Here is a 26128-nt window from a genome sequence, read left to right on the forward strand (position 1 = left end):
TTGATAGTTTCTTGTTCCTGGTAAAGATGATAAGCTTATTGGGTATGTTCATCTTCATCTTACTGCCTACAGCAATACTGGAAGGTTTTATATACTGGACACTTGCTTTGTTTTCCAGACCTGTTGTAATTTTGGGCTTTAGAAAATGAAACTTCTCTGTTTCCCACAGATTGAGACCTGCTTGTTTATCCTACATGGCTTTCAGTTTGGCTATCCTCAAAAGCTCATCTGTCAGAAGAGAAGGAAGCTGACAGTGATGAGAAGGCAGACATTCACCAAATTGTTTAGGCAGTGCTTTCTAGCAGGATTAGCAATACTTCTAGCAGAATTCTGTTCGATGTTTGTCCTGGGCCTCAGCTTGAGTTTATGCATTTTCTGTGACAGTATTACTTTTTCACCTAGATTTCCTTATTAAAACAGAGAGCATCCTGCACTCTTCCAGGGTCAGGCAGGACCTGAAACAAGTTCAGTTTTCTTGGAGAGGAGTCAGACATTGATCTACATGTTCCTTTTGAATCCATTGGTTCAGGAGATCTCACTCTGGTCAGCTGGGAGGATGCCAAATCTTTGCCAGTCTTAAATGGGTCTTGGCAGTTTTTGCAGCAAATATCCATGGCTTATGTTTAGTGCTGCTTTCCAACTTTGAGTCTTTCTCAGTTAGGAGAGACTTCCTGAGTCTCCTTCCATTGACACCCTAATTGGTGAGGGGCTTGGAGGAGAATTTTTCATCAATCTGGTGGGGTATATAAAAACAAAAAAACTCTATAGCCTTCAGTACTTGCTTATGGCTTTATTTCAGTGGTGCATTATGTTGCACAAACCAATATGATTTCTGCTTCATAAGCTGCAATTTCTGCTTTTAACGTTATGTGCTTGAATTTATTTATTTACCTGGTTTATTTACCAGAAAACAAATTTCCAAAACAAACCAAGACATATACCATCATGGCTGCTCAATGTGATTAAACATAGGAACTAACATACTCTGCTGGACCAAATGTCCATCTAATCCAGCATCTTGCCTTTATCAGTGCCTAGCAGCAGCAGCTGACTGAACAGTGTAGGAAATGGGTGCATTCTGTCAGCCGCTGAAATATTAACAGTAGGTTTCTGACAGTTGTTTAGCTGCTGTCTGATATGGAAGCTACATTTGGGCTATTGCACTGTGAATAGCAACATCAAAACTATTTATAGGTGGATTTGCTGCCTTTCTGAACTAATTTATAAATATCTGTGGCTTACACAGTGTTTCACAGCAGCAAGTTCTGTGCAGTTTACCTGCATTTTCTGTGTGTGGGATAGCTTGGTGCAAGAAAAAAATAGTTTCATTCATTTTAAACATATTGTCTTGTAGTCATTCCTCTTGGTACCATTTCTGTTTCTCCCTTTTTTGAGGTGAAGCAGCCAGAATGATGTGCAGCACGCATCACAGCAGAATGTTCCCTGTTTTTTCTCTATTCTGTTTCTAATACCTTCTGAGACTTTTCTCAGACTTTTTGCTGCTTAGAGTTAACTGCTTGCTTGCAGTAATCTTGAAATCTTTTTTATAAGTAGTCATGCCTAGTTTAATTTCATTGTTGTATATTTATAGCTAGATTATTTTTTCCTCTGAGTATATTATTTTGAACTTCTTGACCTGGGACAACAAAATGACAAATGAAAACCAGTCATTTGGTATTACCAGATCCCCTATACTCTCTGAAGTTTAATTACAGCTATCTGAAATGATGGAAAGCATCACAATGTGTGCAGCCTTCCTATTTGCCAGATAAGTTAAAAGTATGTTCACAGGCTTAACCCCAGTCCTTGTTGTGGTAACTTCTCTGTTGACGGTTCAATGTTTTCTTTCTTTTTATTTTCTGTATTACTTTTGTGTAGGTCCTCTCATGGCTTTTGCTCTATAAGGTGGTGTGAGGTATACTAATGGGTTTGCTTCCTTTTGTTTTTGTTGCAAATATGGTGTATGAACATTTTGGTATTTGAGATGTAGATCTCCCAGCATCTCTTTTCATTTGCTTTGAAGTTGGATGTCCAAAAGCTTCATTTCATTAAGATTGCAATCTTTTATATGAATACTTGGCAGAGAGTGTTCCTTAGAAATGTGGGGTTTTGTTGTTGGGTTTTTTTTTTCTTTGTGTGTGTGTGGTTTTGTTTTTTATGTTTTGGGTTCTTGTTTAAATGGCCAGTGCTTTGTAATCATAGTATCATGAATTATATCACCTTCAAAGGGTGATATAATTAATTTCTGCCTCTATAATTTGTCCCTACATCCTGCCTCATCCCAGCCTCTTTTCTTCAGTTTTCTCTTTCAGTTTGTGGAAGTCCTTGTCTTGTCTTTTTAACCAAATCTGTGATGTTTTTACTATGGTCAGCTGTGATATTATTTTGTAATAGATAACAAGAATCCTCTACTCATTTTGTTATTGTGATGGAATTTTAATTTTTTTACTTTAATACTCTGATTTGAAACTCAAAACTTCTCACTCACCTAGCATTGATATCAATGAGTTTTAAGGCAGTTTGACTGTCAGGCAAACGGCAGCTGTTAACTTTCTTAGGTTTACTCCTTGTCTAACTAGAATATCTTAATTTGATTATGGGGGAAGTTTGTATTAACTAGTTGAATTGTTAGGACACAGGGAGCAGATACTCTCACAGAATAAATACTGCTTGAAAGTAATGCTTCTTCTGAATATCATGCTTCTATATATATGAATTTACCTTTCTTTTGCTGCTGTAAGTATTGATTGGGTGTTAAATAATTGAACTCAAACAGTAGTGTGTGAGTGTTCATTCCTATATTTGGAGGGTAGGAAGAAGGGCTACAACAGACACTTCTGTCCAGAAGACTCGTAGCCAGAGGACAAGGAGACTAATGTGTCATGTAGGAACATGCAGATGTGACATCCAGACTGTAACTTGACAGAGGATATTCAAATGAACTAGTTCAGAACTTGGCAACACATGGTAGTGCTGATTTACCTGCTGTAGGAATTGCATCCTTTACTTCAGCTTTGCTCAGTGTGCATGGATTATACAAATTTTCAGATATCTAGGTGATTTAGGTTATTGTTGGGGGAATCAATCCTCCTTCAACGTCTTGCTATTTGTAATTGCCTTTAGTAATTTGAATTACAATTTCACATTATTGTATTCAGGAGTTCATAGCACTTTGTACTCTTGTGTGGGTGCATGCTTGTGATGCTTTGCAAGTTGTAGAAAAAATATTTTTTTAGTAGGTTAGTATTAAGCTGTTGTAGAATTTGAACAGTCTCTAGTGTACTGTGTGACTGCAACAGGAACTTAATAATCACAAAAAGTTTAATTCATAAAAATTGCTCTTACCATGAATGCTTAAGTAAGAACTTTAAAACAGATTTTTGAAAAGTAAGACTGGCAGTTTTTGATGCTCATGAATGAGAAGACTGAATACTGTGTTTTGGTTTTGTAACTCATGAAGTTAAGCAGCTGAAGCTTTCTTTGGTTGTTGGTCTCTAATTGGACAAAGCATGTTTTTGTGTGTTAGTGAACAGACACTTCTAAAAACATACAAAGCCAAGAAATAAATACTTGCACTGTTGTAAATCAGGTCTCATTATTTTGTATTTGGAAGATTAAGCTCTTAAAGTGACTTGACAGAGTCAAGTCAAATGAACTTCAGAAATTGGCAACACATGCTACTGCTGATCCCAAGGTCCTTTGGTCTGTTCAGGAAGCAACCATTCCTGTCTTCTTCAGAAAACAAATTATTTCTTACCATTCTGCCCTCTTCCAGGACTGGAGCCTGTAGAGTGTATGAAAGGATGAGGTACAAGTCTCTTCCCTCACAGAATTTGTGCCAGATGTTATGTGCTTGGTAACGCAACTTGAGAAAATAGAAAGGGCTAAAATAATTGCAATTTTTACTGTTTCTCCAATAGATGATTTGAAAATATACCATTTAGCACAGCTTAAAATGACGAGAGGGACTATTACTCACTGGGAGTGACTTCTGAAACATTAAATACCTCTGGGTTTAGCATTCTGTAAAATGCTCATGTTTGGCTTTGGGAACCTAAATATCTTCTGTCTGGGACAAGCATATATGTTTTTTTTGCAGCAGAGGGGACTGAAAAGAGTGTGGGGAGTGGTGCCATCCTTCTTTTCCTTCCTTCTAGGGAAAGTGATTTTTGAACAACAAGGGACTGAAACACAACTTGTAATTTAGTTGAGGTATATTGTGCAGAATAGAGAGAAGGAAACAGCTGCTAAGATCAGAAAACAAATCTGTAATGGAGAATAGAAAACAGGTCTTTCCAAGGTGTGTATATAAACTTGTTCTCACTTGTCCATCTTTTTTTGTTTAGGCTGTTGTCTAATACTTCATTAGGACTCTGCCATAAATGTTTTCTGAAGTGTTGTCAGGGTTTCCATTGCAATGAGCTGGTTAAATCACTGTTTAAGTAATTAAATATATATTTTAAAAGTTGTATATACTATGGAAACTCTACTTTTGCCTAGAAAAATCTTTTCTCTTTGAACTGAGCTGAACTAATACCTGGAAGAAATAAACTGGTGATTTTTTAGATTTCATGTTGATACTTTTTTTTGAGTGTAGAATTAAATTTTTTAAAGAAAAAAATGGAGTCAATTTTTACCTCCAGTGTTCAGGAAAAGTTTGCATCTCTATTTGCCTTTAAGTCTTGGTGATTTTTTTTTTTTGTGTGTATTTATTTATTTAATGCAGCATTCTGATATATGTTTGACCTCCAGAAGGTTACCCCATTTTGCTTGGCTTGGTGAAGATGAATTTTGGGAGTTCATTTATACTTTAGTTGATGCTATTGTGTTTCTCCAGTAGTTTTGTGTCAGTCCCATGAGGCTGTGTTGCACTGAGTAGTTCACCTGGGTGTCATCCAGGGTAAAGCTATGAGAAAATGTGGGGTTTATCTCACCGTTATTCCATCTTGCCTGATGAGAAAGTTCATGACTTACAGAGACAAAATTCTTTGTCCTGAACATGAGTATTGCAAAGCTACAGCTTAGATTAGAAATCCTAAGAGCAGGAAAATGCTGCATTAAGTAAAGTAAATGCTTCAAAGTAGTTGTCAGAATAGGACTACCTTGGCAGAAGAATCAAGTTCTCTATAAAAACTTCTGAGGTACTTAGGCTACAGCTTAGTTACACCTTCATTTAATAGCTTTGTATGAAAATAAACAGGGAAAGAAAGAATTGGTGTTGAAAGAGAGGAATGTGTGAATATTCAACAGTGTTGGACTTGTGTATCTGTTGGGAGAAAGAAAAAATCCAAATATTCACAGTGCTCAGCAGGAAGCAGGGAAGAGGAGATTTTCGTCCTCTTAGAGGTGTGCTGTGAAAACAGTGATGCAGCCTGGCAGGCCAAGTCCTGTTGCATTCAAGGAACAAAAAACAACAGCTGACAATGGCTCAGAAGCTGCAGGGGAGCTGGTCTAGTAAAGAAGGAAAAAATTAGGGCCAAATCTTTCACAGTAAATTGTGATGCTGTCGTCTTTTTAAATACAGTCATTACAGCTGAAGGAAGCAGAGAGAAAAAGCTGATGCTGGAACAATCTGGTAGTTAAATCTAAGGAGATGGGGAGAAGGGGGGGACTCCTGCTCATCTGCAGCAGCACTGCACACAGAGCTACCTGATTTAGGCCTAGCGACAGTGCGTTGTAGGCCTTGGGAAGGCAGATCGCTCCGGCAGCGTGTTGTGTCAGCGTGACGTGCTCGGCAGTGTGTACAGCCTGCATGCTGAATGCCACCGCTGCCTTTGACTTCGCTTCTCACACTTCTAAGAATGTAATGAAATCCCTTCTCACTCACGCTTTTATTTTGGGATGGAGGGGGAGAGAAAGGAGCTTTCAATATTCTGCTGTGTTCAGAGTTTCAAACAAGCATGTTTTACCTAATTCTGTTTACTGCCTTTTTATTTAGGCTATGTGTGAAACATATTGATACCTTTACATGCGCTATCATAATTTATCAGTACACAAAACTAAAAACTCATGATACTTATCTAATTAATCTCTACACAGGGAATACAGTAGTTATTGTTGGAGGGTCCCAAGCTGGTCTTTTTTTCTTTTTTTTTTTTTCCTTTCTTTGCTGGTCTTTGTGCTCAGGAATGCCAAAATGACAACATGGTTTACAGAAATAATGGCTGGTGAAAATGAAATAAATTTGTCTAAAAAGCAAATTGAATGCAAATATAGAATGAGAATGGTTTTTACTAAATGCAAGCAGGCTGTACTTAGAACAGATGTTATAATCAAAAAGAGAGGAAAATGTGATACCTGTCAGATAGCAGCAGAGGGTCCCAGCCACCTTTTCAGAGTTCAGAGCACCTGACAAAAGTCTGAGACTGTTTTGTGTAGAACTTTGTCAAGTTGATTTGCCAGTATTCATTCTAGAAAAAAAGATCACTTTTAGCGGTGAGAAGCATTACCTTTTTCCTCTTGTTTGTAAAATCTGAAGACAGATTAAGAAACAAATGATTGTTCTTTTGATATTTTTTCGTGTGAACATCTGTTCACTAACAAATCATTTAATATTGTCTCTTGGCAATAATTTAGAAGCCTAACATATTAGAGCAAGTTTTCTGTAGTGTTGTAAAGGCAAGAATTTATGTGTAGTTTCTCATTTTGAGCCATGTCGCTTCCTGTTAAAATGGAAGCTCCACATAAGATGAAATGAACTCCTATATTCTTATAAATATTCTTTTAAGTATTTTTCAGTATCGTAAAGTACAGAGTACAAGAATGTGTATTATCAGCTAATTTTCAATTTTATCTACTGTACCTCATATACATTAAATGGTTTCTTTTTAATATATGTGATAAAATAATTAAATTGAGAAGTCCAGTTTATTATAAGGACTTTGACAGACTAAGTGTGGGCCAGTACCTGTTGCAGTATACTGACACAAAAGTTGACCATAGCAAAGTCAGTATAGATTGGCTTAATCTTGGTATTTAAAGAATACCTATTCCATAATGAAGCTACACAGAAAAGAACAGTGATATCTATTCTGCCTGAGTAACAAGCAGAACAGAAAGAATTCAGGACTGCCAAACTCGGATGCATCTTTACCCCTAGTTGTTCTGTAGGTCTTCCTGTTTCAAAATGAAAATGATGTTCAAATGTGACTCTGTCACTGAAAATGTAGCTCACATGCCAAATTTCTGACCATGTGGGGAAAGTGAAAGGTCACTTCTTGATGATAGTTTTAATTAACAAGAATCAGCAAAGTGCTCAATCCTGTATCCAGTATAGCACACTGGAACTTGATAGCTGCTGAAGGAAGGAAGGTCTCTTCTGCTGAAGCACAGTGCTTCCACTGGTGGAGCTTGTGCATGATGTTTCCCTGACCAATCTGTGAATCACTTAAACTTTGTGTGGAGTGTGACACCCTCTCAGCCGCCATTCCTCCCAGAAAAAGTGAGGACTGCTGGAGGTAGGACCTCTCAGCTGGAAGAGGACATGAAGGAGAGTTCCTTGGCCAGCTGGATTAGCTGACTCTGGGAGTGTTATTTAGCCTGCAGGCTAAATAATAAAAAAGAAACTGAAGGTAGAACTATAAACTTTGAGCAGAACTGGGCTTCACTTAGGTCTTTGGATATACTGATAGTCTAAACTTTCCTTGTGCATGCTTAGCAAACTGCATTTAGCTTTCATGGACACATTGAGACAAGGGTTTTACTGGAAATACAGCACCTGATTTTGAAAGAACTTTATATATAAAGAACTATAAAATATTACCTGTTATTTGAAGGTACCCTGCCATATCACAATACATGTGCATTTTTAAATGTTTGCATGTTATTACATGTGTACATGCTTCTGTCTGATATTTGTGGAACAGTAACATCAGTAGAAGCTTGTGTAGCTAATCTCTCTAAATCTGTCACTGAAAATCTCACTGCTGCTCCTTGTGATTCTCAGCCAGTGATATTTTAAACAGAAAGCCCTTGTGATTGCAGGGCTTGTCTTTTTTTCTTCATTGGAAATGCCTGTTAAATTTCTTTGTTCAACAAATTATCACATTTTGCCTTTTTATTTCTTAATTTTAAAACACATTGTGGAATTGTATCTTTTTCCTGTCTGTTACATGCAAGTTGCCCTTCATCAAAGTGCATTTAACACTAGATTTATTCACTTAACCAACACTCACTTTAAGTAATTTTCACTATACTTTGTAAGCATGGAAATGCTGCATAGATAATACTTATAAGGTAGAAGGAAATTCAGGGTCTTAATTGGAGCCCTGCTGTTCTGAAATTTCTTTGGGAAAAAAAAAAAGTCTGGACTCTTAGGATTCTGTATAAATGTAATATGAAGTTTTCTGTAATGCAGAATGATCTTCTAGAATATGTCTGCTCACTTTAAATAAATTAATTTATACTATATATTCATGTTGGATAGTCCTTCAAAATATATAATCTTTCAGTTTAGTCCTCTCGGTTGTTTAGTCACAATGTTTTGCTTTTCATTTTAACGCTAGATGTAGGAAGACTTTAATTGATTTGCATTCACTCTGTGCTAACATGAAACTGAGAGCTTGCCTTTACTTGCTTGTGTTTTGGACTTGCACTTTCCCTGTTTCAAAGCATTCTTCCAGAATTTAGAGAGGAATCATATATACTTCATTTATCCTGCTTTCCCTCTCTGAGAGCAGAATCTCCTCCTTCCATTTCGACTGAGGAGATGTGTGTGGTTTGCCGAATTTTATTCCTCATGTTTAGTGTTTTAACTTTTTTTTTTAATCTTCACTTGTTTGGCATTTCCCCCTGCTGGCCGACTGCGGTAACAGCAGCTCTTTCCCCGTGGTAATGGAAGGCCAAGACTGTCCTTGAGTGTCGTGGCTGTGTCGTTGAGGCATTGGCTGCTCTTCTGACATTTTTTTGGTGTCCTCTGAACGTCTCTGGAAGGTAAATAAAATTCAAAGAATAATCTGTATAAGCAGGACGTGCACATACCTGAGGTTCTCTCCATCACAAGTGCAGTTGCACTTCCAGAGATAGTCAGAGGTACCTCTAATTTTGCACTTCATGCCTGCAGTCTTGCAACACTACCCAGATCGTCTTTTGTACTCTGGACCTCATACCAAAACTCTTAAGGCAGTTCTGCCTCACTAATATATCTTTCCCACAAGCCAGTTCTTTCTAAGATAAAGTGGGTTGCTAGGAGGGGAAAAAGGGTTTGCACTCAGTAAGAAATTTCTCCTCATGTTTAAAAGGATAAAACTGGGAATAGAGATCCCTCCCTTCATAATGGAATTTCAGGGGGAAAATTAGTTTAATAGGTACTGGGGTAGAGTTTTTAAATTTTTTTCTTGTTCCTTGCATCTTTGATTGTTAAATCAATTATTAGGATTTATCGTCTGTGTTCTTTCTAGAAACAGTCTTCTCTCCTCCTCTCAACTCCCTCTCCTCCACTTTTTCCAAGTAGTCCTCTGTCTCTGCAGTATGAAAGGAGGGCAGGAACTTCTCAGGGACTGGAATGCGAAATTTGCAACACTGGTTAAGAACAATACAGGTTAATTAAACTGATTTTGCTAGATATACCATTAAAAAACAAAACAAAACCATAAAGCACAAACATTCAAATAACTTCCCTTTGCATTTCTTATAAACTTTGAGACCTAAACAGTGGACTATTACACCTAGGAGGGGACAGCTCCTTCTGTTTTTTGTTGACCTTTGATCTTATTTTCCTTCCCAGTGGTATATATACTTTGTAAATACTTGAAAATAATTCAAAAAGGAAAAATTATAATTTTAAGACTTAACAGATTAACTGACATATTTTTGAAATGAAATTGTTGAACAATGTTTAAAAAAATCCCAAATAACCCAGGTTTCCAGCAACTTTATGGAATATCAAATAATGCAGTAAAACATTTTTAGAAACAAATGCAAAACACTCTGCCTTCTGCTGATTTATACCTTCACATCATGTAAATATTTTAATTTTGCAAAAGATTCCTCAGCTCTCCACTTCAAATATGAACTTTGCTGTTGCACTGTTAGTAAAAGATAAACTAACAGACCTTATTACTACTCTTCATGTGTGTTTAGCTAAACAGTTCTTCTGGAAAGTAATTCACTGAAAATAAAAATCCAGGTCATTCAACTTTTTTTACACGAGCAAGAAATTAGCCACACTGCATGTAAGATGATTTTGTGTGCACCTAGAACCTGGTGAAAAGTAACTCGCCGAGCAAAGTGAGGCTTAGTGGTTCTGCAATACTAGAACTTCTGAATACGACAGTGCTGTAAAACATCCTTGTACACTGGTGTCTGGGTACAAAAAGGAGAATTTTACTGATGGCAGTTTTATGAATGTTAGGTTAAATGGGGAATCTTTGGTACCAAGTCAGAAAGAACATCTTCCAGGCTTACTAATGATCATAGGTTAGAGAGGCTTCTCTGATTCAATAAATAGGCTAAGACTGTGCAAAGAAGAAGGGTTTATGCACAGGTAAAAAGTGGAGAGCAATATATCTTAAATCTGCTCAAGTGACAGATGATTCTGAGATTTGAAAACATGTTTGTGCTAATTTTTTACAAGGCCCAATGTAGTTTATAATTTTGCCAGAGGGTGAGAGTTCATACTCCTTCCCACCCCCAAGATGCTGGGAAAGACTGTGTTCAGGAAGAATTACTAATGCCCAATGTAGTTGTAGTCATAGGACAAGAGCTAAGAGGGTAATTGTCAACTGTTTACATGTGTTTGGTGCCATGGCAAGTTTTGGCTGATATTTTAAGAATCAGCTTGTGAGGTGGTTTTATCTTTACACTAGAGTTGGTCTTTTAAACAGTAATGAGTCTTCCAGCTCATTTTGTATGTGTTAAATATAGTACTGCTTCTGCAAAGACAAATGATGATGTTGCACAATTCTATTTAAACTTAGTTTGATGGTTTTATAAAGTGTTTCAGGGAAGGTGAAGCAATCTATCCCCAAGTGAAGTCGGCTTTAGGTGTCTTAAACTCCAAACTGCATTTGCTTCATGGCAGAAAAACTTTTAGGTAGAACTGAAGTTGTACTTTGAATCCTATAAGTTGTCTGCATGCATGAGCAGAAAATCCAGGCTCCTTGACCAGTTTGGGAAGAGTTATTCTATCAGTAGTGTGTGGGGATAAGGAATGAGGAGGAGAGAGCAGTTGTACAGATGGACAAATTGGAAGGCATGACTTCTACACTTCAGTGCAGTCTTAGTTATCTTGAGCAATCTTGTTGGTCCCTTTACCACCTGCTTGGCATGTGTTCCTGGGGCTGACTGGGAATTCTCCCAGCTGCAGCACAACAGGAAGGTCAGATTCTGTGCACTGCCACAAAGGAGGTTTGTTTTTGTCACAGAAGCAGCAGCACCAGCACCACTAATGATGGTCATCGAAACACGAGCCTTATAATAATATATGAAATTGGTTATATACCCTGTCTGGCCTGTGTCTTCTTAAGACTGCAGAAATCCTGCCCTGTGAAGGAATATGAGTTGCTGACTTGAAAATCACAGTAAAGTGTCTGCCATGACTTGTTTTCTTAGAAGATAGTGGTAGAGTGCTCTCTATATCCAGGATGTCTTTCAAGTATGGGAGGGAGAGCTGTTGCTTTGATGAGTTCACATCTAAAAACAAAAGTCCAAAGAAAAAAACTCTGAATCCCTTCTGTGTGGTGTATATTTTGTGCACAGACACACACAAAATTAATAATGCTTTACCCTCATATTGTAGAGCAATTCTCTGAAATGTGAAAAGATATCAGGTTCACAATTGCCTGTGCACAGCATTTAGTCTTTTTTTTTTTTTTCTGTGTACTGAACAACACTGAGATCCTTTTGGCAAAAAGTATAAGATGCATAATTAAATATTGTAACATGATATAGATGGATAGAGTTCCATGGTTTGACAATAAACATTTGCTAGTTTCTAGAGTTAGGAAGAATGTAAAGAAAAAATTGCTGAATGTGACATTTAATTCTTTCCAGTTTTTCCAAGTGAGTCTCTGGTAGCATAAACTTTATCGTATAACTTGAAAGTAGTAATAAGTATATAAGTGTTATAACCAGACATCTTAATATACAGATAATGAACATTTAAACAGTCTTAAGTTTTCAGGTGCAGTATGCTAAAATGTTTTCACCACCATGTGTTTTTCTGATGTCTTCAGGTGCTACTAAGCCTTAAACACAGGAGTTTTGAAGTCTTAGTTTTCATAATGGCCCCATGAAATGAGTAACTTTTCTAATCATAGATCATATATATATATATTTGGAATAAGGCAGTGCTCTTAATTTGACTCCCAGACCAGGGGTTTAAAACCCATTCCCAAAATATTACAGAATGTACTGTAATAATCTGCAACTTAACCTTGCAGGCCCCTACCTTGGCCAGTTTGCAGCATATTTCTAGAGCCTTCAAAAGGCTACCTCAGTAAATTGGATTGCTGAGATTTTGTGATATATTTCTGCTGAAGTTTTTGTTACAAAATCCCTGTATAATGCTAAACTCTTCAGTTGATATGAGTGATTGTGAGCTGTCTAATCCTAACTTTCTAATGTGTTTTGTAGTGAGAATGAGAGAGGCAATGTGTGTTTCTATATGTGCTTTTGCTGTGAAGAAGAAATAATCTCATTTCATCTACAGAGCAGACTTTATCCCTTTTTCATTAATACTATTCTGTCTTGATTCACAGCATCCACAAATACAGGCAGTTGTCAAGAACCAAAGTTACAGATATGGGTCGTATGCTGTTCTTACTATAAAAATGCTAAGAGCAGTTGAAAACTTATATCTGTTTAAGATGCTTGTGATTACTAATCTTGGGTATTTGTTTTTCATTTCTCTGTCTCAATTCTCTATTCAAGGAAACTTGCCTGTATCAGGCACAAGTTTTTCTGTGGCTTTCATTAGTGCACTGCATATGAAGAAACCAATTTTTTATTTGTCATAGGGCTTAGATGTTGAGTTTAAAAAGCCACACAAATCAAAAGTTCAGAACTACAAGAAATTCAATTGCTACTTCATTCTTTGTGCTTGTCCTCTCTACTAAATGAGGCACGGATGTTAGTAAAAATAGTATACCTGCGTGAGGGCAGAATTTTGTGTTGCCAGAGGTTTGACATTCAAAGGTTAACCTGTTCTAAACACTAAAGAAAAAGCCTGCAGTAAATTATCTACAGAAGAGGATGCAAATGTATTTCCATTCCCTATATAGGTCCTCTCTAAGTGACTTCTCCAAGGCAACACAGTGGTTCACTTGGATAGTCACGATTAAACTCCTTGTGTTCTAAACTCTGTCCTTGGGAGCTCCTGGCTTCCGAGTCTGAGGTTGCAGCAAGGTTAAATGCAATCTGAAGGTTTGTAACTGTGCAGCTTTATTCTGCACAGTTCCATCTTGGTGGAGCTAGGGTCCTGCTACGGAGGCGAGTCTCTCTCTACGTAGGGGGAAAATAGGAAGGAAGGAACAGTTGCTGTTATTTTTAAGTGACAGCTTTCTTTTCAGGTTGTATGTACTTATGTTACAAGGAAATTGATATTTTTCTTTTTTTAAATAAAAATCGTGCTTATTTATTATAAGACTGCATTTGCAGATGTGTAGTGCTGACTGTTTTGTTTAGCTTTTCAAAGGCAGTGATCTAGAGCAGTTAGATTTTTTTTATTATTATAGTTTTATTAATAAGCATGGACAGATAGTTGTTGCTTGTTGAAGAGGGCACTTAGTACTTGCATGATGAAAGGGCTTCCTCTGTAGGTCTCTGGGCCAATCAAGTGACTGATTGATAGTGGGAGGTGGAGGTGACAAGTAGGATTTTAGTACCAAATAGAAACATCTAGAGTTTGAGAATAATACCTGTCTCTTCAGCACCCTCAAAAATAACAGTATTTAAAATTCTGTAGCAGCCAGAGCGAATGTACTTACTTTGAATACAACCTCAAAACAGTCCATACTTCCCAGCTCATAACCTGTCGTGGTAGCAGCTGGATGTTACAGAAACTTACCTGAAATTGCTCTGAAATTAAACATCATCTGTAATATTCTGTGGTTCAAAATGCACAGTAACATTTGAGGCTAGGAGACTGACAATACTGTCACTGCCAGCATTAGGCTTCCTGTTTTCTTTTCTGTTCTCAGTGGCCATCAGCACTTGGTTCTCCTGGTTGTAAACGGAAACCCTCCACTTGTGCTGGTCTCCAATGAGAGAGAGATGATCCTGACTTTCTACTGCTGTATCTTTTTATAAGGCTGGGGCTTAAACTTTAGCTCTGTGGTGACTTATGTGTGGATAGAAATACCTCCAAAGCTCTGGTTAGCTGTGAAGTTAAAACTTCAAATACGCTAATATTACAGTATTTTACTAGAAAATTTGGAGTATTTTGGAGCCGTTTTTTAGCATCAGGCGAAGTAATTGAACAAATGAGTTATCATTTATATTGTAGCTATCTTTTTAGAACTCTGACTCATGAGTTTTTTATGATTCATGTGGTGATTTCACAGGTATTACCTTGCTGTGCCACAGAATGTTCTACCCATGACCCAGGCAGAGTAATGGACAGTGCCTCTTCTTGGGCTCCACCTTTTGTGTCTCACCATGTTGGTTTACACTGCTGTTTGTTTCAGCCCCCAGCAGTACTCAGTCTGGTGACTGAGCTGACCTACCACCTGCTCTACCATCTTTGGGTGTTGGTGTAACCTCTAGCAGAGATAGTGGGCAAATGTCTAGGGTGGGTAACCTCATCATGTTTAGCTGTGGCAACTGACAGGGTTTATGATAGAGATCTTAATAAATGTAATGGAGAGAAGGTCTTTCTTCCATGGGAGGGGTACAATGACCTTGCATGGAACTAGAAAAATTTGTACCTCTAATTACTTCACTCCCCAGTGACAGTAATAGTTTGTATTTTAATCCTGACTAAAGTTTAGGTCTTCTTAGTTTTCCCTGCCACTTCGAACAGATTTTCTTTCAAAGTGGTGTTTTATAGTTAGCTTCAGCATTAAAAAAAAAAAATAAAATTCAGCTCCCCTGGAGAAAAACTAACCAAAAACCCCCTTCTAAAGTCCCAACCCTTCCCTCTACAACTTTTCAAGTATTTGAAATTATTTTTTTGTTTCAAACTCTAGTTAAAAATATTTGTAATTATCTTTTTTGTTGTTGTTGTTTTTTTTCTTTTGTAGGAGGGGGTAGAGAGCTGAAAGGGATAACTTACTCAAAACTGGTAAGTACTTCTTCCCAAGGTTAAAATGGCTTACCTAAGAATAGATGATATGAAGAGCTGGCATCCATTCCTGGAAAACTTTGATGGTTACTGAAACTGAAATTCTACCTATTCTTATATTCTGGAATTAAGTCTTAAAAAGCAATTGTTGCTGATGGAAGTTTTATAAATAAAATCTCTGTAAGGCTGAGATTTGGGCTCAAGGGTCTATAAGTATAATGAACACTTAAATTCATCTACTCAAAAATAATATTTTTTTTCTGTGTAATGTGAAAACCAAATTTATTTGAAGAGATTTTTGGCTCAGAAAGACTTCTCTCTAGAATTCTGAATTATTCAGAGTCCTTCCATACGCACAGAAGGCATCCATGGCTTTGTGTGTGTCCTACCCTTGTTTATATAAATATATATGCCTTGTCAGCTGTGTTTCTAGTGTAGCTTCCAAAATAGCCACAGTTGGAATAGTATTGTGATATTTTAGAGGTTCCCATGTAGATTGTATTTAATTTAGATAACGGAAGTATGAATCACTTATGTGATTATTGTAGAGTTTAAGGTTTCATTCAGTCTTTGAATATATAAATAGTCTATATGCAGTGCATTGGGGCACTTATCTGAGTATGAAATTGTAAGTCTTGAAGCAACCACTTAAGAAATAAGTGATTTTTGGTAATAAATGAATGCAAGCAAGAAATTGAATGGAGGACTGCTGCCTCCAATAGTTGAAATCCATCCAAAAATGCCTCATTTACCTCTTGCTCAGTGTTCTTCCTGGCTGAGACTTGAATTATATCTGGATGTACAAGAGATGCATGTACTCCTGAATCCTGTGCCTTCCTTTTGGAAATCACCAGTTCTGGTATTGAGCAAGGCATTTGCTTGTTTTCCTTTAAAAATAATGCGATGAAGTATTTTTGCAAGCTGAGCCATTCATGCAGTTTCGGTCATCTACAAGCTTTTTATTTGAAATAACTGCACTGCCATAAGAATAAAGTGGAAAATGCACCATGTTCTATGATTGATTCAGAGATGGTTTTATACCTCTTTGGGTGTAGTATTATAGGTAGTTTATAATGCTACTGAACTTAAGTTTTTTAATCTTCCCTTTAAGTTCGGTCTAAAAGAAGAAAAGTTCAAAAATACTGAAAGTTTTTGCACTAGCAAAATGTATAGTCACTTATGTAGTTTTTTTTACCTCCATTAAAAGGAGGTAATATTCAAATGATCAATATTTAACCAGATGTCCTGATAGATATTTATAGACATTTTTCTATGTAAACTGGAAAAAAGCAGTTTAAGTTTTTGCTGGATGTAAGGAATGATTGGGGTTTTTTTTGGTTTCTATTTTTGTTTCTTTAACTGTATTGGTTGTGTATAAGGTACTTGGGGGGAATTCTAGACAGAGATAACTGAATAGTTATTCCTGCTTGGAAAGGGAAGCTGCCAAATGTGTGTTCTAGAAAGAAACAATTGTATATATTTCATATTCAGAATTTGGCAACTTGACCAAACTTTTAAATGAAATATATTTTTTCATGTTTATACTGCTATAAACATAGCTAGGCTGAGCAACTACTAACTACTTTTTTCTGCAAGGCAGTGTCACTTTTTTCTTGAACCTCTTAAAAATTAATTTTGAAAAATCTTGATAGCTGTTCAAGGCATAGATGCAATTAGCTTGGATTAGTTTTTATGAACCATCAATACTGCAATTCCTATCTGTCAAATTAAGTTGTGCATTAATAGAAGTTGCTCAATCTTTATATATTCTTTTACAGAAATACCGTGTCATATTTGCCATGAACATGTATTGGACTTTACATTACATATATTTAAGTAGTGGATATTTTTTATATTCTTTTGGATCTCTTTTGCATTCAGTTGAGATAACTCTTTTGCACTCAACTTTGAAGTTAGCATGTAGCTACAGAGCAGTGTGAACTATTCATCACGTGTGCCTTCTGAATTTTTGAAGACCCACTGAGAAAGAAACTGACCAAATCTGCCTGTCTTTACCCTGAATCTGAATTTTCAAGGGTCAAAAAGACTTCTGGCCTCTGCAGTGGGTTCCAGTTTTCATTAACCAGTCTCCCACGTGGTTTTCTGAGGCATGGCTTCTTTTGAAACTGCAGTGGTGGGGACTCAAAGCATGCTGCAATTGTTCTTGTCAGTGAGTGGAAGTAATAATCCGTGATTCTGTTTTCTCATTACTGTTTGTGGTAATAGGACAGGGAACTATATGTAATTTCCATGTATCCCTTGATACAGATTAGAGTTTTATAGAGACTAGTGCTGCAAAGGCAGCTGTTTTCACTCATCTGTGTCACATGTGGGAGAGGCCCTTGCAGAAGGTCATTTCATGTGTTGGCTAGAAAGTTTGATCAGGCCTTTGTTATTTAAATAAGTAACTTTAAGCTACCAGCAGACAACACTGACGAAGAGTTTAAATGTACTGCTTTTTAACTCCCCTTTATAATCTACTCTTTTTGTAATATATTTCTGTTTGAAAAGATAAATGATAAATAAACAAAACACTCACCTACAACCTTTTTTTTTTTTTTTCAGGAGTTCACAAATTTGTCCATTACTTCAGCTTACTGTAGTGAGACAGCATTAAAATAAAATTCTTTAACTTAGGGGAATTAATCTCTTTTTACAGCCTGCATGTCTAATCAAAGCTGTCAGGATCCTTTTGAAAACATTGTCGTCTCATTAGGAAGGCCTCTGAATTGGCAACAACACCTGTGCAATGAATGTGAGAAATTTTCAAAGAATAAAAAAGTAGGAACTATTTTAACACTGCAGCAATTCCTTAATTGTGGTGTCTGGATGGAAAAGTGACTGGAAAAATTGCTATATAAAGTTTTCCAGTGACTTTCATGTGTTTGCATATATAGATGTTTTTATACAGGTTCCACTATAATTTGAGCATATGGAAATCTTAATCCTGTTTCAGAAGCTGATTACTTTTAACATATTTCTGAAAAAAAAAGTCTTGTCCAGCATTCAGGGCTTTTAGAAGTATGTTTGATAATGCTTTTCTATGTCAGAGACTGGGGGGGGTTAATTTGTTTGTAGTACAAGTGAAGATGCTAAACTTTATACTTATGATCTACAAGTAGATTTCCAAGATTAAAAAGATTATAAAATTAATCTTTTTGAAATGTCTTGTGCTGCTAAATATCACTCTTCTTTCAGAACAGATTTCAACTGAAATTACTAACTTGGCACAAACTTTAGGAAGTGAGTTATTAATATAATAATGTTCTGTTAAATAACATGCACACTGTCCCATCTAAGAACAGCTCTATAGTATCACAAACATTTAATTTAACTATTTATTGTGGTTGTAGAATTTTATTCTCCAGAATAAATTTTCATTGACACAGATTTTTAAAACATTCTCGGTAGTCAAATTTGCTAATTTAATATGCAACTGCAATAGGATATTGGTAGGAAATAGCTGCCTGCAAACTAAGATAAGGGATAAGTATGTCAACTTTTGGATATGTGGGAAGTAACAAATTTGGCTAAATGACTCCAAGGCAGGCATTTTGTAGAGCCTGCAGATTTCTTGTGTTCAAAAGACTGACTGTATTTAGGCATTTGAATATAGTTCGCTATTGAATTCCTGTTGTGTTATAATCTCCTTTTTTCAAATGGACTTCTCTCCTTCACTAACCAAAATAAACCCCTTATTTTTCTGTAGGACTGGTGTTAAAGAGGAAACCAGAAACTAAAGGCACTGGAATCAGCAAAGACACTTCTAGAGAAAGTGGAGAAGGTAGAGAATGGAGCTGCAGACTCTACAGGAGGCTCTGAAAGTGGAAATTCAGGTTCACCAGGTAATTTATATACTTTATTGCTTTAAAGCAATAGTAGCATTAGTACTATTGACAGTATTGCTAATAATGGGAGCATTAAGCAATAGCACTACAACTATAATAATAATTGAATAATTGTTTTATAAGCTTGAAACTATTTCAGAATTTTGTACTCTGCATTTTGACCTGACCACCTGTTGTTTTTTAGCAAATGTGAAAAATCTACATATCAAACTGTGGGTGTGGGGGTTTTTTTTAGTGTTTTGTAGCAGTAATAAAAACATTCTGAAAACTGTGTTCAGCTGCTTCTGTCTGGAAGGTTTTTCTGATGTTCTGAAGCCAACTTCAGTATTCAGTTGGCAATGGAGGAATATGGTGGAGGAACTTTGATGTGAAAGGTATATAGTGCTGCAAAGTTTAATCTGATCCTTCTCTTCTGGAATTTCTTCTACTTCAGTAGCTTCTAAACTATATTTTTGATAACCAAAATGTTGTAGTGCTTGGGTTTCATAAATTTTTATAAGTTGGGTCTTTTTACTAGTAACCTGTTCAATACTATATGGCAGTAGAGTTGCAGTTTGTCATTGTTTTACAATGCCAATGAGGAACTATTACAACTAATGATACTAAAACATATTGTAGTAAATATAGGAGGACATGCATATTAATTCTTGGAAGAAAATTATTACAGTCATAGACACAGATTAGCTGCAAACTTGAAATGTTAAATTTAATGAGACCTTTTCTAAACACAGTTCTCCAAGTACTTCTGGTGCTCTTCAGATATCTGAAACTCACAACTGTTACACAAAGGATAAAAAAATATAATAAGTAACATTGATCAGTGTAGTCCATCATATGAAATTTGGAAAATGTTTCAGAATTACTTGGTGACTTGTCTAAACTTTGATCTGGATGGGTTGCTCAGTACTCGCTGCAATGCTGTGCATATTGCAAGAAGTCGAATGGATAAATTGGTAAAATCAAGCTATGTCTGCTTTAACAAAATACAACTTACAGCCAGGGAGCAAAACCTGAAAAAGCTAAGGATTTCCAGAACTATGGATGAATATTTTGCTCTCCTCAGTAACTCCAAGGCCTTTGTATTCAAAACTTCAATGAAGTTTTGTTGTGGAGGTAAGGAAGTTCAGAAATTACCCATGACATTTTGCTGGAGACATACAAATGTTTAAGGCCAGTAAGTAATTTCTGCAAGTATTAACTACTGTAAAGCAATCAAAATATTAATCATGCTCATGTTTGTATGCCAGCGTTTACCCCTTGTGTGCATCTTCATTCCCCTTTATGCCCAAGTGAACCAAAAATTTTAAGACTGTGATTTCTGAATAACCTTTTGCATCTGTTCATAATGACACTGATGAACAGGGATGAAGAGAGAGAAATATCCAAAAAGACCTTTTTTAAACAGCTTAAAATTGGTGGGGTTTTTGATTTCTTTACTTTGCCCAGTTGCCGTTCAGAAAAAGCTACCTTTTTGTCTATTTTCTACGATCAGAGAATCCACCATGAATGACACCTGACAAGATCACTTCTATATGAATGCACAACTTGAATATTCAAATGTCTTTCCTGTCAGAGCTATATTGCTTGCCCTGAGAAGGGATGCACCAAGTCTAAGTAGTTCATTCTGCTACTGTGTTGACTTAATTAAGATAAATTTGAAGCAGTTTACTCTTCATGGTTTTGATCACAAGAGGTGCTAAAGGACTTATATTTAGCTATTCTTACAGAAGGGTTGAGTTTCATGGATAATTCTTCAAGCTCATGTGTGGAAGGAACCTAAAGCATCCTTGTCTTTCTCTTATGTCATGTCATCAGTAGCTTTTAAAATACCTTAAATTTAGCTTATGTTTAAGAGGCATATCTTTTTCCTTAGGATTGCATGACGTAGTACTGTGTGATCCAAAAATATAGCAATATTTTATGAAGAGTTTACAGTGCTGACTGTATTGTCTTATGACTGCATCTGCAGGAGCACTTTATATAAAAACTAACAGATTTGTTGCTTGTCAAGCTCCAATGTGGCAGGAAGCACCGAGGAAAAATAAGCTAAGTCTGTTCCTGTGATGCTGAATGGCAGCATGACGAAACAATAATACTCAGTGTAGATAAATGCCAAGTGATGCACTTTGGAAGAACAGGCCCAGTTCTACATCTGCACTAGCAGGCTGTGAACTGGTTGTTGGCACTGTGGAAGGAGTTTTTGCAGTTTGGAGTACTTGAATGTTGCACATAGTTTTAAACTTTTTCTCCAGATGATAGAGACAAACTAGAGAATCATGGAAAACTGCCAAGAGTGAACAAAGCAATGGAATGATTTGTGCATGAGGAGTTGTTCAATCTGAAGAGGTGAAGACTGATGGGGGAATATATGGTGTGGAAAAAATGTAAGAACGAACTGCATAAAGAAGCAGCCTTAGAATCATAGAGTGCCTTAAGTTGGAAGGGATCTGTAAGGATCATCAAGTCCAGGTTCCAACTCCTCTTGACTTAAGTCAGCCCTGGTTTCCTGTAATCATATTAGGCCTTCATGCTTGCATTGTAAGGAAATAGATTCAAAAGAAAATGGAGGTCATCCTTTTACATAAGAGTCCTGTAATTTAACTTGGGAACTTATGGCCACAGAATCTAGAATGTTTTCCTGATTCAAAAAGTAATTAAAGCACATCAGTGAAATAAATGTCTGTTAGTAGCTACTAAATCTAAGGCATAATCTTTGAAAACATTCGAGATGTAAATTTCTATAAATTTACCAAAAAAGTTATTAGGAGTTTTTGCTTTACTTTGTGTCTTCAGTCTGGTCTCTGATTTTCTTTGGTAACTTTTTCTTGCTTAGCAATAGACAGCATTCTCCTGCAGCTGCCTGAAGGAAGTGAGAGAGGAAGAATAGTGAATGGTAACAATCTGTCTGTTTTCCTTTGGATGTGGAGGGCATCTCTTCTACAATGATCTCAATCTCTCTCTGAGGGAGAAAAGTGGCAAAGATACTTCTGAACATGGGTCTTCCATCTGGTACCAGCCAAGTCAACACACAGGCAGAGCTTTAGTACTTGAAACATTCTGCTCTTGAATATACAAACAGCTTTTGTGCCTGCAGCAGTTATCTGTGGTTTGTGTTTCTTCTGACTGCAAGCAAAGAGGCCAGCAGTTCTAGAGGAGACACAGCTATTAGATTATTTTACCCAGCTGGCTTAAATTGTCTTTAAAAAGCATCACTTGTTCAAGAGCTGTTTAGGAAGAGCAAAAGTGATGGCTTAATACAGTACTTTTACTGTATTAATAAGAATGGGTTTGGAAATGTTAAAATACTGGAGTCCAGGCTTTGCTATTGAAATGCTGTAAAAAAATACTTTGCTTTTACAAGAGTTCTTAAAAAATACTGATTTTTAAATTGTTCAAAATATTAGTAATGAAAATCTTCATTGTTGTGGTTTTTTTTCTTTCTAGAAATTGGTTGCCCAAATGAAGCAAGATCCACAGGTAACTATTTTTTTTATATTGGATTATTTTACTTAAAATTTTAGATATTTCTAGATCATCTTCCTCCTTGCTAACACAGTGTTTAGAAGAAAACTTGTTCATAAGTTTTTGGACAATGACTGTTGGATTGCTTAAAACAAAACCAAAATTCTTGCTATTATGGAGCTTTTTGTCTCATACATATTCTTAGTAGTTTAAATCAAGTGACTTTTCTGGGCTATGATGCAGTTCAGATGAGCAGTAAGTTTCTGATTCTATTGGAAGCTGCTCTCTATAAAAGCTGCCATAATTTGCAATAACTTTTTTTCATTTTTGGAGTAACAGAAGGTTCACAGTAAAAGAAGAGAGAGGATATTCTGTCCAAGAAATTTTGTCCAAACAATATAGCTTAAGGTTGTGCTCAGACTGCCTGTCTTGGGTGTCTTACCAGCCCTGTAGTGTCCATAGCAGGGACACTCAGCCTTGGGAAGTTTCAGAGCTTCTGAAATTGGATAACTGGTCTCCCTGCATAGACAGGAATCATCCCTTTCTCAAAGACTGTGTAAGGTCCCCGGGTTTTCTTGTACAGCAGTTAAACACTCTTGGATGCTGAATGGGGAGTGCTCTGGAGCTCTCAAACCAGTCTGAAAAGTTGAGTAGAGGGATAAAGGCTGCTCACTTGAGGCTTGCTGTTAAGAACTCCCATCCCCATACAATAGTAAATGTCCTGTAATTTTCTGAATGTACATTTTTTTCTGAGCTCAGTGAAGTAAGAAGACAGTTTTTAATAACACTCAGGTAGTTAAAGCTCTGACAGGGAGGGTTAAGCGGGGTGTATTGGAAAATCTGGTTTTTTGAACATTGTTATTCTGATGGGATTTGGGTAAGATCTGCTGCTGAAATTCACTGGTCAGGTCTGCTAACAATTAGTCTGCAGAGCAGTTCGCTTTCAGTTCATACTTGCTGAAAGTGAGGTCATGCTGCAAACAGCCATGAAAAGTTCCTAGAGTCAGGAAAAGTAAATCTGGTCTCTGTTTCCAATGCTCTTAATGCATTTTTATCCCAGATTATAAAGTAGAATCTAGAAGTAGGGAGGATGACTTGTCAATATCTGGTTTTGCTGAAATCAGAGACTATCTGCAAGCTGAGATCAAAATGCATTTCAAAATTGGAGGAATATAAAAATAGGGAATATGCATGAAATTCCTGTGATTATGTTAGTCTTGTGTTCTAATATTTCTGCTTAGCATACTAAACATGCATAATCTAGTATGAAAAGTTTACAATATAATTGAGAACAAAAAAAGTTAGAAAGGACAACAATTAAGGAAAACCTGATTCTCTGTCACATTTCTGCAGAATTTCATAGGTTTTAGACTAAAGACATATGGCTATTTTAATTTCAGTAGAAAAGAAAAAGTCCTGGTAAAAATTGGTTTCTGTCTGCATTTTTCTAGTGTTTCTTATGGCTTTAAAATCTGAAAATTTGAAAAGTGCTACTGTAAACAAAGTGCTAATATTAATGACTTATCAAGACAAATGTCTGTTTAGCACAGCCTATAGCATAAGCATATATGGAAATAAGGACTTATGTATGTTTTTCTTCAATTGATATATGTGTCAATTAAGATTTAATAGATATGCTTGATACTCTATGTAGTTAAGTGTATATGTCTTTGCATAAATATCATAGGTAAGAATGTTTTAGGTAACATACCATAGCATACTGTTATAAACAGTATGATACTGTTGTATTACATATTAACAAACTTTTACTGTTTAATTTGTAGTCTTGATGAAATGTACAAATGTGCTTTGTAATGTGATAAGCACTAATGGATGTTTTAATGAAATCTTCTTTTCAAACTGGGCTATCTCTCTGAGTGCCAGAAAGGTTCTCTGATTATTGTTGCACTTAGCGACTTAAATAAGGCTTTGTTGAGCCATTTGAATTTTATTTGCTGTACATCCAGAGGTGCTGTATTTGTAATACACTATGCAAAAACAAAGCAAACAAACAAAAAAAAACCACCTTCCTGCTACTACTCTTTGTTAACAAATGGAATATCTTTCTCACAGATATTTTTTCTTTCTAATCAGAACGCTGATTTGAAGAAACAACTTCATGAACTTCAAGCCAAAATCACAGCTCTGAGTGAGAAACAGGTAGGGAAACAGAGCTGTATTTTTAACACTGTATTCTAAAGATGTCTCTTTTCCCAGCTTCCAAGAGAGCTGCTAAATCTTTAAGTGCAAAAAAAAGTGTGGGCAACCAGACATTTTTGATTTCTATTTGATTCCTCAACAAAGGATAGGTTGAGTTATTGTGAGTCTATCAAACAAGAAGCTATTTAATCAGTGGAAGTTATAGCAATTTTTCTTGTGTGGAAACTAGCATTTTATATTAAGGGAGATGGAAAATGGATTAGTTTTGTCACTTTCTTCTTATTATCTTGAAACTTCTTCTAAACTTGACCATTCTGGTTTGGGCAAATCTTTAGATTTTGACTTAGTAGGTCCACACTGTGTATATGGGTGAGTACGCTGGAATTTTTATTAATGTCAAGACCAACTAAATGTATGTCGGTTATGGGTACTTAGTAGACAATTTGAAAATTAGTTGAATGCTTTAACCATGATAAATTGCACCACAATTTTCTTATGGTTGCCATTTGGTAGGAATACAGCTCTAAAGTATGAGTAATAATTACAACTGAATGTTTAATAGAAAGATGGTTGAACTTGAACATGGGCCTTGTGAATAGCAAGAAGAAAAAGACATAATATTGAGATATCTACAGAACTTGTTCTCACTTTTTTTTTTTAAACATGAAAGAGCAACACATGCACAAACCCCTCATATACCACATCATCCTATCTGTAGTAAACTGACTTAAGCAGTCCCTTATTGTGTTGCTTAATATATCAATAATGGAACCATATTAGACCAAAAGATTAGACCTTTGAAAAGGGGAAAAATTTAGAGCATTGGTAAAATGCATGAGTGTCACAACTAGATACCTCTATTTGTGTCACTAGCTGCATGTGTTCTGTTTTGAGTATTACTATCCCTCAAAAATAGCCAGTGATTGACATTTATCTAGAAACTGTTTACTGAAGAAAATGTAGTATGTTTTAATAGGGGAACAGCAAATCTAGGACGAAACATGTAAGGATAATAAAGAAAATTATTTTTTAATGAGAATAGTAGTTCAACAAAAACTGAGGTTTTGCTGATGTGATAGCATGCCTCTCTTGAAGATGATTTATTCTCTAAAACCAGCATGAGCCTCTGCATGTGGCTATGTCTCACAGCAAGCTGTTTCAGGATTCTCTGGTAAGCTCTGGATGCCCATGGTAATTTCAAAATGAGCTTGTCTTGATTCCACGAAGCAAACTGTATTGACTACCAGTTCACATAATGAGCATGGACAGGCAGTGAGGCACTGAGTGGAATGTAAGAAAGCAAGTACATTCTACCATAACTTTTAAATTTGTATTTATAACTATGTAAAGTTATGCTGCAGAATGGTCTGTATTAACATATATTTTAAATTACCCATCACTAGAAATGGACCTATATTTTTTCTGTTGAACTCAAAGT

General features: G+C 36.2%; 1 protein-coding gene across 42 annotated transcripts in view; it reads left to right on the forward strand.

The window, feature by feature from the left end:
- The window catches only part of PHF21A (PHD finger protein 21A), a 123586-nt gene that overhangs the window by 16002 nt on the left and 81456 nt on the right, over window positions 1-26128 (forward strand). For 9 of the 42 annotated variants that reach the window (XM_021533427.3, XM_085581826.1, XM_021533418.3 and 6 more), the window contains 4 exons: window positions 15180-15220; window positions 18930-19065; window positions 22513-22545; window positions 24625-24690. In XM_021533427.3, coding sequence (XP_021389102.1) covers window positions 19012-19065; window positions 22513-22545; window positions 24625-24690 — 153 coding nt within the window. In that variant the 5' untranslated portion in view covers window positions 15180-15220; window positions 18930-19011. Of the gene's footprint in view, window positions 1-15179; window positions 15221-17785; window positions 18002-18024; window positions 18464-18929; window positions 19066-19799; window positions 19872-21320; window positions 21453-21901; window positions 21962-22512; window positions 22546-24603; window positions 24691-26128 lie in introns of those variants that run through there. The other 33 variants (XM_021533410.4, XM_085581844.1, XM_021533412.4 and 30 more) reach the window with 18 other exon arrangements.

The sequence above is a fragment of the Lonchura striata genome, chromosome 5 (assembly GCF_050655825.1).
Source record: "Lonchura striata isolate lonStrDom1 chromosome 5, ASM5065582v1, whole genome shotgun sequence".
NCBI lineage: Eukaryota > Metazoa > Chordata > Aves > Passeriformes > Estrildidae > Lonchura > Lonchura striata.